Source organism: Hyaena hyaena, unplaced genomic scaffold (assembly GCF_003009895.1).
Source record: "Hyaena hyaena isolate Hyena2069 unplaced genomic scaffold, ASM300989v1 scaffold_55, whole genome shotgun sequence".
Lineage (NCBI taxonomy): Eukaryota > Metazoa > Chordata > Mammalia > Carnivora > Hyaenidae > Hyaena > Hyaena hyaena.
In genome coordinates, this window is record NW_024080687.1 from 1,191,398 (window position 1) to 1,208,774 (window position 17,377).

A 17,377-nucleotide genomic window follows, 5' to 3' on the forward strand; every position below is an offset into this window, starting at 1 on the left:
GAAGAATTCCCCAAACCTGGTATCCAATTAGTATCAGATATGCTCTCAAACTGTAGCTTTTCTCCCAACTAAGGTGTCAGGGAAAAGAACCACTTTACTAGCTATGGAGCAAAAGTCAGTCAGGAAGGAGTGATTTCTAGAGAGTGATTACTAAATTCCCACTAATAATAACGGTAACAGTAATAAATACCACCTTGTACTGAACACTTACCTCATGTTAGGCACCACTCTAAGTTTGTGTGCCATTTATAAACTCATAATTAGAACCTCAGAATTCCTCATTTTAACACTGAGCAAACCACTTACCCTTCCTTTTTTTAGTTTTAGAAATTGTCTTTTTAAGTGTAATTATCCTTAAACCTTCAATTTCTTGTTTCCCCTGCAGTGCTTAGATAGCACTTTGCTCTCTACTAAATGCCAAATAAATATTTGTTCACTTGATTTAGTAGTGATAGCTTTCGCATATGCAATGATCTCAGCCAGTTTTTTTCAAGTAAAGAATCTCTGATTCTGACCGTGGATTCTTTAAATTAATTTTTTTTCGGAACTCACTTGGAAAGTACAGGGATAGTTCAGGGAAAGTATGAGGAAGGGAAATTTTGGTTCCATGACATATCAAGATAGTTTTCTGATGGTAATAATTCCTTGGGGTCACAGTAACTACTTGTAGAAGATTTGGCCACGTGCATGCCGGGACTTGTGATATGTGCTGGTAGTGCTCAGACAAATGAAAACAAATGTTTGTTTGTTTGCTTGTTTGTTTGTTTTGAAGGATTGTCTTAGAGAGTACCCATAGCCATTATATAGCTGCTTGTTTTTTGTGTCCTGGTTAAATAGTGATTGATGATGCTGGTATAGATTGTGTGAGTTTTAAAAAGTTTGGGAATGTTCGGGGCACCTGGGTGGCTTAGTCGGTTAAGTGGCCGACTTTCGCTTAGGTCATGATCTCGCGGTTCGTGGGTTCGAGCCCCGCTTTGGGCTCTATGCTGACTGCCAGCTCAGAGCCTGGAGCCTGTTTCGGAGTCTGTATCTCCCTCTCTCTCTGACCCTCCCCCGTTCACGCTCTCTCTCTCTCCTAGAAATAAATAAAAATGTTGAAAAAAAAAAAGTTTGGGAATATTGGCATAAATAGCTGTGTCTACTCTGAGATTCCTCAAAACCTGTCATATGATAATGTATTCAGTGAGTCACCAAGAGAATGGTAACATTTCCTGTTAATTTGGTTGGCCATAAACCCTTTGTTTCTGCCTTGAACTTTGGACACCTTGCAAATGTTTCATAGAACACAATTTGGAAAAGCTGTGATATTTAGGTTGTGAAGATGCAGAAGGCATACCTATTCTCCAGTCCCTGCTTTGGAAAAGCAAAAGCAAAAGTTTGGGGAGACCGTAGCCGTGAAGGTTAAACAAATGGTCCATAAGGTCACTTGTCTCTTTTTAAATATTAGGTTACTTAGGTCTGAGCAAATGAGCAGAAGATCTTAATAAGGAACAGTGCCGTATATCACTGTTTCATTGCTGAAAGTTTCATCCTCTCTTGGCACAAGACAGGAAATCTCCAAATTCTCAAGTCTCCAGATTTTCCAGAATGGCATCATGGATCCTTTGTAACGGTCTCAGGAGATTTCTCACTGTTCCATCACATTTATCTGACATTCCGGGCCCACTAAACCCATTGCCATTTTCTGAACATACCCATGTTTTGTATGGTCTTCCTTTTGCTCTTCCTCTTTCATTTGCCTGGACTGTTCTTTCACCCATCTCCCCATGTTGAAGTTGGACCATTTGTTAATTCAGTAGTTATTTACTAAGGTCTATTCCCTGCAAGGAACTAATTAGAATTGTAGTTTTATTTGTTTTTTTAATTTTTTTAATGTTTCATTTATTTCTGAGAGAGAGAGAGAGAGAGCGTGAGCAGGGGAGAGTCAGAGAGAGAGGGAGATACAAAATCCGAAACAGGCTCCAGGCTCTGAGCTGGCTGTCAACACAGAGCCCAACATGGGGCTGAACCCAGGAACCATGAGATCATGACCTGAGCTGAAGTCGGACGCTTAACCGACTGAGCCACCCAGGTGCCCCTAATTGTAGTTTTAGAGAAAGATACTCATAGGATATTTTGCTTTTCTTTTAATTGGACATGAACCTCCCTACTTTTCTATTAGAATAAAGTACTAGAATATTTTACATGTCACAGAACAGGTTCCTTACTTGCGTGATGTACCAGTAAAGTGTAGGCTTATCTTTTACCTCCTAGTAGACTAAATGCATTGCAAGAATGCCTTAATTGTCATACCCTAGTAGAGCCTAACTCAACTCCTGGCCCTTACTTGGTGCTCAAGAATCTGTCAAATTGACTGGAATGTATAGATGTCCCTACGGGTATTAGTAGAACGATAGCTCAGAAAGCCTGGTTTCAGATTCTACTATCCAAAGACATTTGCTTTTGACTACTCAGGAATTCCAAATTCTGTACTGACAGGTCAGATTTCCCAGGCAGCACCCACCTAGACCTGTCTTGCAGAATGAGCTTACTTTCGAACTAAATTCAGCCAGAATCCAAGAAAAACATGGCTGGAGATCCTATATTCTACTGTTATCCATTCATTCCTAGTACAGTTGGGAAGCAAATGTGGAACTTGGTTTACTCAAACTGACAGTGTTTTTTACTTTTATTACCCAAATACTGTCAAAACAAATTGAAAGCTGAGTTGTTTTAGGTAATTTTTAAAATGCCAGCATTTTATTTGAAATACCACTAATTAAAATGTCTAATTCGACTGAAAAGACCTACCCATATTTTGGGTCATAGAAAGATTGATCCTCATCCTTTTTCAGATACCTTCAATCTAAACATAAGCTAAGGTATACACATTGCATTAGGAATGTTTGGTGCACCTATTTTATTTTATTTTATTTTTTTAATGTTTTATTTATTTCTGGGAGAGAGAGAGAGACAGGGTGAGCAGGGGAGGGTCAGAGAGAGAGGGAGATACAGACTCTGAAACAGGCTCCAGGCTCNTGGTGAGTGCCTTATTAAAATCAATCTTTCCTCAAAGTTTGAAAGTTTTCTTCAATTGGATTATCATAACGCTTCAAAAACTCTGGCAAAGTCACAAGAGACTGTGCCACTGGCATTCTTTTTTTTTTTTTAATATTTTTATTTATTTCTAGGGGAGAGAGAGAGACAGCGTGAGCAGGGGAGGGTCAGAGAGAGAGGGAGATACAGACTCTGAAACAGGCTCCAGGCTCTGAGCTGGCAGTCAGCACAGAGCCCGATGCGGGGCTCGAACCCACGAACCGCGAGATCATGACCTAAGCGAAAGTCGGACACTTAACCGACTAAGCCACCCAGGCGCCCCTGGTGCATCTATTTTAGAGGGAGAGCTCATCATTCCAAATGTAATACATGTGCCCCATTGCCCCTTTCCTCATGTTCTTTTTGGGCCTTCTGAAATGTATGATTGAAAAATCAAAAGGAAAACCAACAATGAATCAGCAGGGAAGAGGTAGAAATAGTAAGCCAGGTGGCTTCTCAGATCTTTCACTTTATGCTTTTGAAGCCAATCTTCTATTGCTGTTTCCTTAAGTGGAAGGAGAATTTAGACAAGAAAGAATGAAATGAGTAAAAATTGAACACCTTTCTGATGGGTACTATCTTAATCATTTGACAGCCATAGGAAGATGAAGACCAAGGTTGGATCCCAGTTCGTCCCCTGGAAATAATCAACAATGGTTTAATTTTTTAGGCTGCACTTAATCTTGGTAAAACAAAAATGATAAAAAGAGGCAGTATGTTATTAAAGTTGGTATGCAAAAAGTAATAGCAATGCTAACACGTGCTGTCCAAGGCAGCATCTAACTTGTGTTGATAAGCTCCCATGAAATCACTTTATGGACTCTTTAGGTTGCTCTTTTAAAAAAATTTTGAAATTCTCTTTACAGGTAAAGATAAGATGAAAGTATCTGAGGATGACTTGAAGAAACTCCCACTAATCAAATGGTGTATTTTGGAAACCCTTCGCTTAAGAGCCCCTGGTATCATTACTAGAAAAGTGATGAAGCCGGTTAAAATTTTGGTGAGCTTTGGTTTGGTTTTAAAATAATCATCCCTTGAAGGAAAAAAGGTACATATTTTGCCCATATATTATTAGGTAATTCCTGAAGTTCCATAACCACCAATGACCCTGGAACAGGTTACTGATAAGAGTTGTGCAGTAACATTTTTATTAATGTGAATATTTATCTGTTGGCAACTATTTTAGCTAAAACATAATCATTTTGGCCATGTGATTCCATATCAGAGTTAATATAATCCTGATTGGTGGATTAGAGAATCTGGAACCATCCATGGAGGGTATGATGAAAGTTCCTTTGGATAAGTGGAAGGTAGTTTCAGACTAGAGATAACAGCCTTGGAAACAGATAGCAGGAGTGTCGTGGATGATAGGAACTGATATTAGCAGTCAGCCGCTGAATGTGGGAGAGAGGTCCTTCCTACAAGCAAAGTCGGAGAAAATGTGCAAGTGCTCCGTGACAGTTCATGTGGCTAACTTTCAGTTCAATATTTGGCAGATCAGTCAGGCAGAATGAACTATTTTTTCAGAATGGCTTGACTTAGGACCTGCATTGTCCAGATAGATCACATTTAGTCAGCCCTCAACTCTTATTAGCTTTTTAATACACAGTTTGAGAGTGTTTGGGTTCAAATCAGGAAAAGCTACCATTTTTAGTAGTAGACAACAAAAGAGACAAAGAATCCAAATTTTATAAAAGTTGCAGCTTGTTACACCCAAAGGAGACATGGTTTATTTAACTCGTCTTACATACATGACAGCATTTAGTTTTAGTGGGATTCTAGCCGTTTTTGCTTTTAAATAATCTATTAATTACTTTAAAATGTCAGTACAAAAAGATAGGCTTTGAAGAGATATAATCAAACAACTTGGTGCAATTGAGTAAAGGAATGTGTTTATTACCTTGAATATTACTGTAGCTTATATTGAACTTTTATTAAGCCTTGTTTATATTCTGGCTAACAGATAATTAGCGACATAAAGAAGTTAATTATCTGCTAGTAGGTATCTTGATTGTTACTTTAAGTATACAGATGCTATTCGTGCTTTGTGAGATTTATACCTACATATTTCAGTTATTTTGGAGCTTTTGTAAATGGAATTTAAAACAATTACGTTCTCAATTTTATATTACTTGTTTGTAGAAATGCAGTTAGTTGATTTTTGGGTGTTCACCTTGTACCTACAACTTTGTAAACCTCAAAGTGCTTATTGGTCCTACAAGTTTCTTTATAGATTCCTTGGGAGTTTTTATGGGGATATTTTATTTCTCTTATTTCTTTTTCTTGCCTTAATTGCGCCAGCTCTGACTTCTAGCACTGTGTTGAGTAATAGCAGTGACAACAGATATTCTTGCCTTGTTCCTGATCTTAAGGGGAAAGCTTTAAGGGGAAAATCTTTCACCATTAAGCTAGATTTTAGGTGTAGGTGATTTTGGCAGATGCCTCTTACCAAACTGAGGAAATTTCCTTCTATTTCTAATTTGCTGAGAATTGTTATCACGGATGCTGAAGTTTGTCCAGTGCTTTTCCTGCATCAGTAGATATAATCATATGCTTTTCCTTCTTTAACCTATTGTTGTGATGGATTACATTTACTGATTTTTGAATGTTGGACCAGCCTTTCTTAGACATGAAAGACATGTCATGTTAGACATGACATTCTCAAATAAATGTCATTTGATCATGATGTCTAATTCTTTTTATACATTGTTAAATTTGTTTTACTAATATTTTGTTGAGGATTTTTTTTGTCTGGAAGTTCATAAGAGATAGTGGTCTTCCACTATCCATCCTTCCTTCCTTCCTTCCTTCCTTCCTTCCTTCCTTCCTTCCTTCCTTCCTTCCTTCCTTCCTCCTTCCTTCCTTCTGTTCGTTCTTTCTTTTGTACTGTTTTGTCTGGTTTCTATATCATGATAATCTCTTAAAAGATGTTTTATCTTGTCCTGCCCTCTTCTCATAAGCACTCAGATTCCTTTCTTTAGTGCTTTCCTCTCTCCTCCACTCTCCCTCTGTTTCTCTTTCTTCTTCCTTAATTATTTTCTTTTTCTCTCATATCCTCTTTCTGATCTCATTTTTCAGGCTTTTTACCCTGAAACCTCTCTCCTTTTAAGCTCCCATTTCATCTTTATTAACTATGCCCCTAACCAAAACAGGGAGAAAAAACATTAGAATCTTCATATCTAAATTTTTGTAGATTTTTTTTCCTGTTACTTTTTAACTTTTTTCTCCTTAACTTTCAGTGTGGTTCATGTGACTTTAACACATTCTGTCTTGGACTTCTTTGACCTTTGTTCTGCCTGCCTTATATATGACAGCTCTGCACCCTCCTTCTCAAACTAAACACCCAGCTTGTGCTGTTTCATCAGCTAAATATGTGAGATATTTAGCTCATGACATGATAATTTCATAATTATCAAGCTTAAATATGTTACATCAATAAATTTTCTTGCCAGATCAAACCAAAGACCTTTAGACAAATGCCAGTTTCCAATCAACATGGTGCACTTTCGAAATTGTATTCTTTTTAGCTTCTACTATCCTGACATTCAATATTCTTTCTTTAAAAATATATATAATTTACTGTCAAGTTAGCTATCATAGAGAGTATATAGTATGTTTTCAGTTTTGGAGGTAGATTCCCATGATTCATCACTTACATACAACACCCAGTGCTCATCGCAACAAATGCCCTCTTCAGTGTCCATCACCCATTTCCCCCTCCCCAGTCCCCCATCATGCTGTTCGTTTACTTTTTTTCCCACTTGATGATACTTACACCTCAACCCTTCTTTCTTCAAATAGATACTATTCATCCTTACTATTCTCTTGTTTCACTAATTATCCTCTTATTTTTTCTTTATCTTTTACTGTACCACCACCTGAAATCTGCCTTCTGTGCCTATTTTTTCCCTTCTAGCAGAAATTTTCCACTGGACAAATGCTAGTCTTTTGTTTATTTCATTTTGCTTCTCATTTGAGGACCCTTGAAGATGACTCAATCTATTTCTCCCTTCCTTGTATTTTTATTTTACCATAAAGTGTTGTTACAAATGTACTTGTTTTTGTCATAAAATTTCTGCGCTGCTCACCTAATTGCTGGTCAAGCTGCAGTATTGGCACTAATACAGTCACTATATTCTCCTGCTCCATACACCAACCTGAAAACCTCCTCTATCCTTAAGCAAGTAGCTCCTGGAAGAGCTTTTAACCTCATGTTCTTATCAGGGTTGTGTTTTACTGAGGGAGATTATAAATTTGTTGTGGCCATTAACACCTCATATTTTTTCTTTTTTTTATGTTTTTTAAAAAATTTATTTCTGAGAGAGAGAGAGACAGCATGAATAGAGGAGGGTCAGAAAGAGAGGAAGACACAGAATCTGAAACAGGCTCCAGGTTCTGAGCTGGCTGTCAGCACAGAGCCTGACGCGGGGCTCGAACCCACGAACCATGAGACCATGACCCGAGCCGAAGTCAGACACTTAACCGACTGAACCACCCAGGCGCCCCAACACCTCATATTTTTCCAAAAGCAATTTTACTCATTCTAGAACTTTACCTAAAAAAACACCCAAGTTCAAACATATGCAGCACATATATGCTCATGTATATACAAATCCCCAGGACCCTTTAGCCATACAACTACCTAACATGCACCTTGTATGACATCAATACAGAAGCCTGTGTTTCATCATAGTGTAAATCTGCCATTTAAACACTTTGTAACATTATTATACTTTTCATACATCCAGAGTTTTAATATTTTTTCAACAGCCTTATAATAGTCCACTGAATTGACAGCTTAAGTATTTCATTATTTCCTAACTCTTGAGAATTTAGGTTGTTTTCCTTTCTGGTTACTTTAATACGGTGATTATTTGCATCTTTGTGCATAGGACATTTTTTTAATGATTATCTTGAATTATATTTTAGTAGTAGATTATTGGTCCAATGAAATATGCACATTTATGATTCACTGCATACAATCGTCTTACAAAACTGAACTGTTTCATAACTCTAACATTACAGATTCCCAGTAAAAATTTGTTAATTAAAAGTAATAGGTATCTGACACAATCTGAGAAATTGTAAAAAAAATCATAATCTTTTATCTCCACTTTCCTCACACTCATACTTTCTTCCTAGAGGCCGTGGATCCAGGCTCACTCCAAGCCCTACTGGTGTCTCTTTTACTGACCAGGCAACCCAGAGATATGCTTGGGCTGCTATCTTCCAAGAGTGTTCTAGAACTCCCTTTCCTTATTTTTCACAATATATTTCTTAATTTTTTTTCAATTTTCTTTAATGTTTATTTTCGAGAGAGTCAGTGTGAGTGGGGAAGGGGCTTTTGAGAACATATGAGGTGTCAATGGCCACAACAAATTTATAATCTCCCTTAGGGAGACTATTTCTAAATCAGCTTCCTATGCCTGAATGTGTATGGCTTCCAGACGTTTCCTGTTACAAAGAGTCCAAAGATGGGCATCCATATGGCCAAATCTTAGTACACATTAGTAATTATTTCCTTGGTATGAATTCATACAACTTGGTCCTTCTAAGCTTCGTATATTTTCTAAAACAAGTAGAATGTCTTTATTGAATATATTGATGTATTCCTAGAAATTTAGATTATGAAAAATGTTTGAATGGGATCATCTATGTCAAGTAGTGATGGAGGCTCATGTTTTCTCCCGTTGGGCAGCTGGTCATGGTTCTTACTGTGAATCTTGGAAGTGCTCTCTTACTGCTTTTTCCTAATGCTGTCTGAACATGGCCTCCATATTTATTTTTGCCCCGTATCTATTCCTTTCTATACTTTTGGAACAAATTAAGACAGACAAATGCTGTCTGCTTTCTTTGATTTGCTCCATTCCTTCCTTTTCTTTCATATACCATCTTTCCAAAACTCTTAAACTTCTACCTGTACCCTGTTTTCAAGGTTTCATACTTTTGGTACACAGTTAATCCTCAAGAATACCCAGGAAAGAAATAAACAAGGAAGAGTTAGAAAATATGAATAATTAAATAACATTAATTATCTTCTCAAGGTATTAAAACATATTGTAAAACTACAACAGTTAAAATGGTGTGATAGTGGTGTCAGACTAGATGTTCAATAGCAATACAACAGGCTGGAGAGATAACAGAAAAAAACTCCTTTGTACCCAAGAGTGTAATATAGGATAAATGAATCATAAATCATTGAAGAGGGAAGAGATTAGTATATAGTTTGAGATGACTGGCCAGAAAAGTGGGTATTTTTTTAACTTTTAGAGTAGTAGTTCTCAAACTTTTTGTCCTCAGGATCCCTTTATATTCTTAGCATAATTTAAAAAAATGTTTTTAAAGTTTATTTATTTTTGAGAGACAGAGAGAGACAGAGCACAAGTGGGGGAGGGGCAGAGAGAGGGGGAGACACCGAATCCGAAACAGCCTCCAGGCTCCGACCTGTCAACACAGAGCCCGTTGCAGGGCTCAGACCCACAAACCGCGAGATCATGACTTGAGCTGAAGTCGGACACTCAACTGATGAGCTACCTAGGCACCCTTATACTTGTAACACTGTTAAGGACCCCAAAGATTTTTATCTATGTGATTTATATCTATCAATATTTACTGTATTAGAAACTAAAACTGAGAAATTGGTATAATATTTATTCACTAATTAATTTAAAAATAACAAGAAACCTATTACATGTGAAAATAATAGCATGGTTTTATGAAACATAACTGTATTTTCCAAAACAAAATAATGCTATTCTTCCAGATGTTTTATAAGTTTTTGCAAATCTTCTAATGCCTTGCTAATAGAGGACATCTGGGTTCCCATAAATGTGTCTAGAATCAATCTGTTGTGATATATTCTTTCCGTCGATGGAAATGAAGAAACTTCAGCTCCACACATACATGTCGCTAGAAAAAGAATCAGTATTTCAATAACTTGTTCAGATATGTCTGCTTTCTAATACCTCATGGAAATTCAACAGTGATAGCTTCCTAAAGGTTGTTATAATCTGAACTGTCAATGAATTTATTGTATTCAGTGACATGAAAATCCCTTGGTTTGTCCTATACTTTGAATCTTTTACCCAGGAATGATTTTTGACCTAGCAGAGCCGCTGAAAAGGTCTTAAGAACTCCTACAAGTTTCTAGACCACCTTTGAGAGCCACTGTTTTAGAGAGAAAAGAGTTGCCAAAGCTTGTGATTCATCAATGAAACAACAAGATGAACAGATTTGAATGTATCACATCAAAATTTAATATGTATTTTCTTTAAGTACAATCCAAATTAAATATAAACCAAAAATTAAGAACAAATGTTAATATAACACAGGAGTAAACAATGTTAATATTTAAAGAATCACAGATAATAAATAAAGCAGTACTGTTACATAAATTAATGAGAACAGAACATAAACACAAAAGTTCATAGTAGAAAATAACTTAACATGGAAAAACACTCAACAGAGACATAAAGATTTATATAGCAACACAATTAACCTATTAAATGTCAGATTAGCAGAGAAGAGGGCAGTGAAATTGACACTAAAATATTATGGGTAGAAACCTATTTAGCTACAAGATTTGAGGGAACAGTTGAGCAAAATGTATTAACAGCCTTTAAAAATGTCCATGCCCTATATTTTCGGAACATTTATGTCAAAAGATTTTATGTGAAAAAATGCTTTATGGAGGAAGATGCTTTTGATGGCATTATTTATTATAGAAAGAAAACCCAGGGAATGATTAAATTATTTATGATAAATCTACCCAATGAAAGATTAAAGAGACAGTGGAGATAAAACTGTTCACAGTGAGTCCACACTATAAAGAAAAAAATACTTATGCTATAATATTAGGTGAACAAAGTAAGATTCAAAATTTACCTATTCAGCAGGGTAAAGACTATGTTTAACAACAACAACAACAAAATACTAAACTATTAGGTAAAAGTACTGGAGGGAAATCCAGCCAGTTGATGACTATTTTTTTGTTGTCAGCCCTCTGGTTGTTTTCTAGCTCTTCCTATTTTTCTGAATTCTCTAAAATTTTGATAGAGAACATTTTTTTACCATGCAAAAGAGAATACTCTTTAATTCTTAGTCTTTTTTTGCAACATAACCACTGCCTCTGTCCTGACACTGTCATGAGTGTCCCTGGGGATAGGAGACAGTTCCCACCTTCAGTGCTACTTTGGCCAGTGTCCTGTCTCAGAGTTAGATTTTTCTATTCCACACTTGGGGATTCACTGTGGTTGCCATCAAAAGCACTTGATACCAACCCCAGTATCAAACATCCGATGCTGCATTACAGCAGACATATACTAGTTTCTAACATTTTCACACTTATCTAATATATTTGCCCCATGTAACCAAATGTATATGCATTCAGAATTAGAATGTAGACATTGCTTAAGTTGGGAAATAGAAACGATCCTTCCAGGAAAGAATTAGATTTTCTCGCCATTGATTATAAAATGTATATGTCTTCTCTCCAATATAGTTGGAGCACTATTTTTAATGACCCAAATTCTCTTTAAAGCAGATTTTCAAAAATGACTTGAAACTGATTTTTCTATCATAGAATTACACTGTTCCTTCCGGTGACTTGTTGATGCTGTCTCCATTTTGGCTGCATAGAAATCCAAAATATTTTCCTGAACCTGAAGTATTCAAACCTGTAAGTCATCTCTTTCAAAATGCATTGCCCTTTGACTTTCATTTCTTTTATGGCACCAGTATGAATTCATAGATCAACTACAACTGTATCATTAAGCAGACCTATTTCTCTGATAACCAAGTTGACTACAAAGTAAAACTTAGACTGGTAATATGGATGGTATAACACAAATGAGATAGAAAGGTTTTGGAATAAGCTTCATTAACTTAAAATAAATGATCTGAAACCAGCAAAGTATATTAAAATAAATATGTCTGGTTCTCATAGAAGACTTACTTTATATTCATCAGGTCATTGCTCCTGTTACTGGTTTCCAAGGCATAATAAAATCAAAGAAACAAACAAACAAAAAAAAACAAGACAAATTAAAGCTGTGTTCTGCTGTTTCTTAAAATTGAGGAGTTACAGGGCTGAGCAGAATCTTAAGAGGTCATGTAGTCCATCCTCTGCCTTTAGGTACAAGTTTTTTAAAAAATGGCAGCCAGATGTATTCATTCCACATCCCAATCTCCTTCCAATAGGCCGGGCTGCCAGTAACTTACTAAATTTATTACCAAGGACAATTTTGTGATGGAGCCTGAGATCTTATTATAAATAGTCTTCCTTTTCTGAGGTCAGTTCTGTGGTTGATTTACATTATCATTTACGTTTACCACTTAACAGAATTCTTTTTAAACCTTTTTATTTATTAGTTCACATTCCAAAAACACAATTGTGTCTGATATGAATAACAGGTTGGAAAAAAAATTACCAACAGCCCTGCAACTTTATATGCAAGGATTAGCTGTACAAAGTCATTTTTAGCCTAGAGAAATAAAGTTAAGCTTATTTATATAAGGCTGATTTGGAAAAAAAAATGCTTTCTTCCCACAGGAACGTTGGAAAAAGGCAAATTTAGAGAAGCATGCTTTCTTGGACGGGTTCATGGCATTTGGAAGTGGGAAGTACCAGTGTCCTGGAAGGTCAGTGAGACAGCTGGGCCACATTTATCCAGAAAGTCTGCAGTAAGATGATGGCTCAAAGTGGAGAAAACTTTGGCTGAATACCCCTTCTCTTTATTATCGAACTGCAGGGAGATCCAGGAGACCGCAATGTGTTAGGTTGGCCAGCCGTAGCGTGAGATGTCTTTGCGGGAATGTGTATGGTGGCTTCTGATGGGAGACTTCATCAGAACCGAACATGACAGCTTCATGAGGAGAGCAAGGTTTAGGTTTCAAATGTTCAGCTTTCATATAAGGAGAGATTTGAAGTTGCTCGAGTTTTAATTTAAAAAAAATTAAGTTAGAAGTATAAGATTTCTTTACAGCATTATCGTGGACCTTTGCTAGGGTTACAGAACATCTGTAACTTGGAGCAGAGGGGCAAGCTTACTAAATGGTTTGTTGGGGCAGCTTGGTTCTGGGAAATCTTTCTTTTGGATCCTTTTAGAGTTAAATTAATCTGGTGCCCAAGACTCCTCTTCACTGCGATGTTCTGTTCTAGTGCAAGTGCCCATCATTTAAAGAAAGTTATTTTGTGTTTATTTATGTGATTAGAAGCTGTTTTGAACACCTCGTCTGTGCCAGGCCTTCTGTAAGCATCAGGATAGAGCACTGAGGAAGATGGACTTGGTGCCTGACTCCATAGAACTTACGCTCTACCTTAAATAGGTCCCATTTCTTCACCAGGGATGGTGCCTTTGGAGAAATACTGGCATCTCCCTGTAATGAAGTCTCACTCAGTGAATGTGCAAATCCTTTAAAAGTCTTGTGGCACAAAAGTTGTAGTTTGTAAATTTAAGAAGTCAGTTGTTTTTGTTGTTTGAGCAGGAATGCTAATCCGTATCTGCAATTATGACTTACTGCACAGCATTACCCCTCGTTTGTTTATGTTTGACAGCATCAGTAGGCTTTTAATAACTCATACCTCCCCCCAAAATGGTTTTAAATAGTCTTAGCCGACCATGGAAATTCTATCTTCCTTTGAATTTATTTATTTAGTTTTAATCTTTATTTATTTTTGAGACAGAGTGTCATCTTTATTTTTGAGAGAGAGACAGAGAGAAAAACAGTGTGTGTGGGGGAGGAACAGAAAAGAAGGAGACACAGAAACTGAAGCAGGCTCCGAGCTCCAGGCTGTCAACACAGAGCCCAATGCAGGGCTCAAACTGACGAACCGTGAGATCATGAGATCATGACCTGAGCCAAAGTCGGACACTTAACCGACTGAGCCACCCAGGCGCCCCAGTATCTTCCTTTTTAGAAGTCATTCTAGGAGTCGGTAAGCAAATTGGTGCCTCATGTTTCCCTGGAGCAGGGATTTGTCCTGGGGTAGGTAGTTGACCTAAACTGATCAATCAGACCTAAAGGAAAGACTTTTCTTCCATAGTTGAGATAGACCCCCCCCCCTTTGGCCTTTCCCATTGAATATGGATATGTATATATGGATATAGATATAAACATTATTTTTTAAAGTAGCTTGAGTTGAAGGTTTCATTGTTGAGAGCTGAGAGCATGCTGATTTACGCATAAAAAAACTCCAAAGTTGAACGCTGTAACTGAGTGCAGACAGTTTAGGAGCGCAGTATACCAAAAATCATGAAGGACAACATATATGTTAATCCCAACTCTCATATTACTTTTACTTTAGAGAAGCATTTTTCGTTTTGGGGAGTTGGGGGTGCATGCAGGCATCGTAGAGCATCTTAAGCAGGCTCCATGCTCAGTGCTGACCCAGACACAAGGGCTCAGTCCCATGCCCCCGGGATCATGACCTGAGCCGAAATCAAGAGTCGGACGTTCAACTGACCGAACCACTCAGGTGCCCCTATAGAGAAGCAGTTCCTAAACCCCTAACACAACTATTGTTTTGTCACCTAATAACTATCAGTGCCCTAAGAGTAGGTCCCCTAAAAACAATAGGTGTTCCTTTCTTCAGGTCCCTTTACTTATATTCCCAATGACAATGTAAGAGATTTTTGTAACTCTCTTTTATTACGAAAATTTACTTTGAACTATGTTGATCTTGGGGGGGGGGGTGTTTATTTTGTCTTGTTTCATTTTTGTTTTTGTTTACATTTTTTTTTTTAGTAAAGTGGACACATTACATTTGTTTCAGGGGTACAGCACAGTAACTTATCTTCTCTCTACCTAATGCCCTGCTACCACCAATGTAGCTACCATCTGGTACTATATAACCATCTTTTAAATTGAGCTGGGAATATTTTAAACCAAGGATGACAATGCCCTGCAGTGAAGCATGTAGTTAGTATTAGCCAGTGGTCAAGGATTAACTGATGATTATTGTATTCTAAGAGAGGCTGTTATGAAATTAGTGTGATATCTTTTGGAGCTGACAGACATTTGCTGGAGGTTGATAGTAAGAGGTACAATAGAGAAGACCATGACATTTCAGCTCAATTAGTAGTATCTTATTTATATAGAAACTATACATTTTTAATGTAGTAAGCTCTTACTGTATGCAAGGCAGTGTCCCAGGTATTGCAGAAGCTTCAATCAAGAGTAAGACATGTTCTCAGCCCTCAGGAGATGAGATCTAGGAGAAGGCAAGGAGGATATTGAGTTCATAAATAACAACAAGGAATGTAGGAGAAGAAATGCCCAAACACCACACTGTGGAGATTTGAGAGAAAGGATGTATCTGGTGAGAATGATCTTAGTTTCCTGGTGAAAGTAGCTATTGGAAGGTTAGGTGAACTTCTAGACCGAGAGAAGAGAGTGACCAAAGAGTCATTAAGTACAAGGGTATGTAGTTGAAGGTTTATGGTTTCACTGTTATTAAGACCAGACTACAGGTAGTGGTGGGAAGAAAGACTGAATACACACATTGCCCCAACTGGGGAGTCCCCTTAATACCTGGTTTAGAGGTTGGTACACAGCTCACAAGGCACTAATGAAGTATTAAAAGATTTTGTATAGAATGGATTAGATAGGGCTTATGGATTATGACTTAGGTTATGTAATTATGCTATATTCATGTGAGAGACATGGAGTGGTAGAATCTACCAGATTTGGAAAATAATTGGAAATGAGATCAGTCAAGGGGAAGGATTTGAGGAGGAGTGTGGCTTGAATTTAGGTGGCTGAAAGAGATGGTGGAGATAGAGAAATCATGAGCAGGAGCAAGTTTGGGGACAAGGTGTTAAGTTTTCCTTTGAAATCATTTTAGTCTGAGATGTGGCAAAATATGTATCATATAATCCAAATCTATAGGATAAGTCTGAATGTTGAATAAATATAACAATAAGTAGAACCTCCATAGTCTCGTTTTTCTATTGTTTCTTTTAAAAGCCCTTAACTTTTCCATTACGTATGTTAAATAGCCAACCCAAGAAACATTCTGTCTTTAAAGACAAACAAAACAGAAGATTTTTCAGGAAAGTGAATGACTTCACTTGGACACTTTTGTACCAAGATGGATCTTTGTACTAGAAATTTAATCCCACAGATCCTTAGTATAATCCTCAGAAAATTATACCCATTCTAAATTTGTGTACCAAGAGCCAATTTATTTTCTCATGTACCAAATACTTTGTGAGTCAGAGAAAATTGCCTTGAAAGTAGCTGACGACCAAAGTTGATCATGAACACATAGCCCTGCAGCCTCGCAGCTGTCATCCCCTAGAGTGCAGGCCGCTGTGGCAGTATGAAAACCCTTCTCATGAGTGAACACAGAAGGTTTTGCTTAATTTGCTAAATAAGTACTCCGTGCTGCTATCAGCTGCCAATCAAAAATCAGGATGGAAGAATCTTGTTCCTGCTCTGAATAGTGGGAATTCTGAAAATACATTTGGAGGAAGAACCCCTTGCTAGGCACTTCCTCATAGCTAGGCAACTCCTGGGTACAGGCAGAAAGGGAACTCTTCCCAGTAATCCTATTGCTGGAGAAGTCTGGTGGTTTTACAGGAAAAGAAACAGAGGAGAAAGCAGCATGAACTATCAGACGTCTTCAGCAATGGCAGCGTACAGAATGCAGAGCTGCCTTACAGTACACATTCTCCTCTTAAACTATGAATTTAAATGAAGGAATAGAACAGGGGATTTCCAGTGTTGAGTGGCTCTGTCTGAGAGTTGATGATCTCAGCACAAAGGGATGTGCTTGCTGTATTGCACCCCCCCATCCCCCACCCCCCAGCAACCCAACAGCCTTAATTTCCCTTGCTTTTCCTCCCTGCAAGAGGATGCCTGGTTGTGGTCATTGATCTGGGTTACATTCCAGCGTAAAACAATAGCCCTGATCTTGGCAAGATACTCGCTTACAAAGGCTTGCTTGGAGAAGAAGGTGTAGTAAGAGTAAATCTACAATACTTGAGGAGTAAAAATGAAGTGTGGATTCCTCAGGAATAGCAACTATGATCTCTACTATTTTGTGTGTATTTGGGTCCCTCATATATCTTGGGGCAGTACTGGGCCACAAAGTCATGGACTTGTCTTGAATTACTGAAGAAAATCACACAGTGATGGGAAAATTAATTCAGACGTAGATCCAGCTGGTAGTAGATTAGTAGTAGCCATATTCAACCTCACAGGTGTCTATGGAGCACCTAATATGAGTATGTTTATTCTTTCATTCAAGAAATATTTGTTGAGTCTATGCTGTATGCCAGGGTAGTGTTCTAGGAGTTAC

The 17,377-nt window shown here is 37.5% G+C and overlaps 1 protein-coding gene across 1 annotated transcript in view; it reads left to right on the forward strand.

The window, feature by feature from the left end:
* The window catches only part of LOC120231229 (24-hydroxycholesterol 7-alpha-hydroxylase), a 94,603-nt gene that overhangs the window by 58,804 nt on the left and 18,422 nt on the right, over window positions 1–17,377 (forward strand). The window contains exons 8-10 of the mRNA XM_039231206.1: window positions 3,942–4,075; window positions 11,657–11,752; window positions 12,626–12,714. Of these exons, the coding sequence (XP_039087137.1) occupies window positions 3,942–4,075; window positions 11,657–11,752; window positions 12,626–12,714 (319 nt within the window). The remainder of the gene's footprint in view (window positions 1–3,941; window positions 4,076–11,656; window positions 11,753–12,625; window positions 12,715–17,377) is intronic.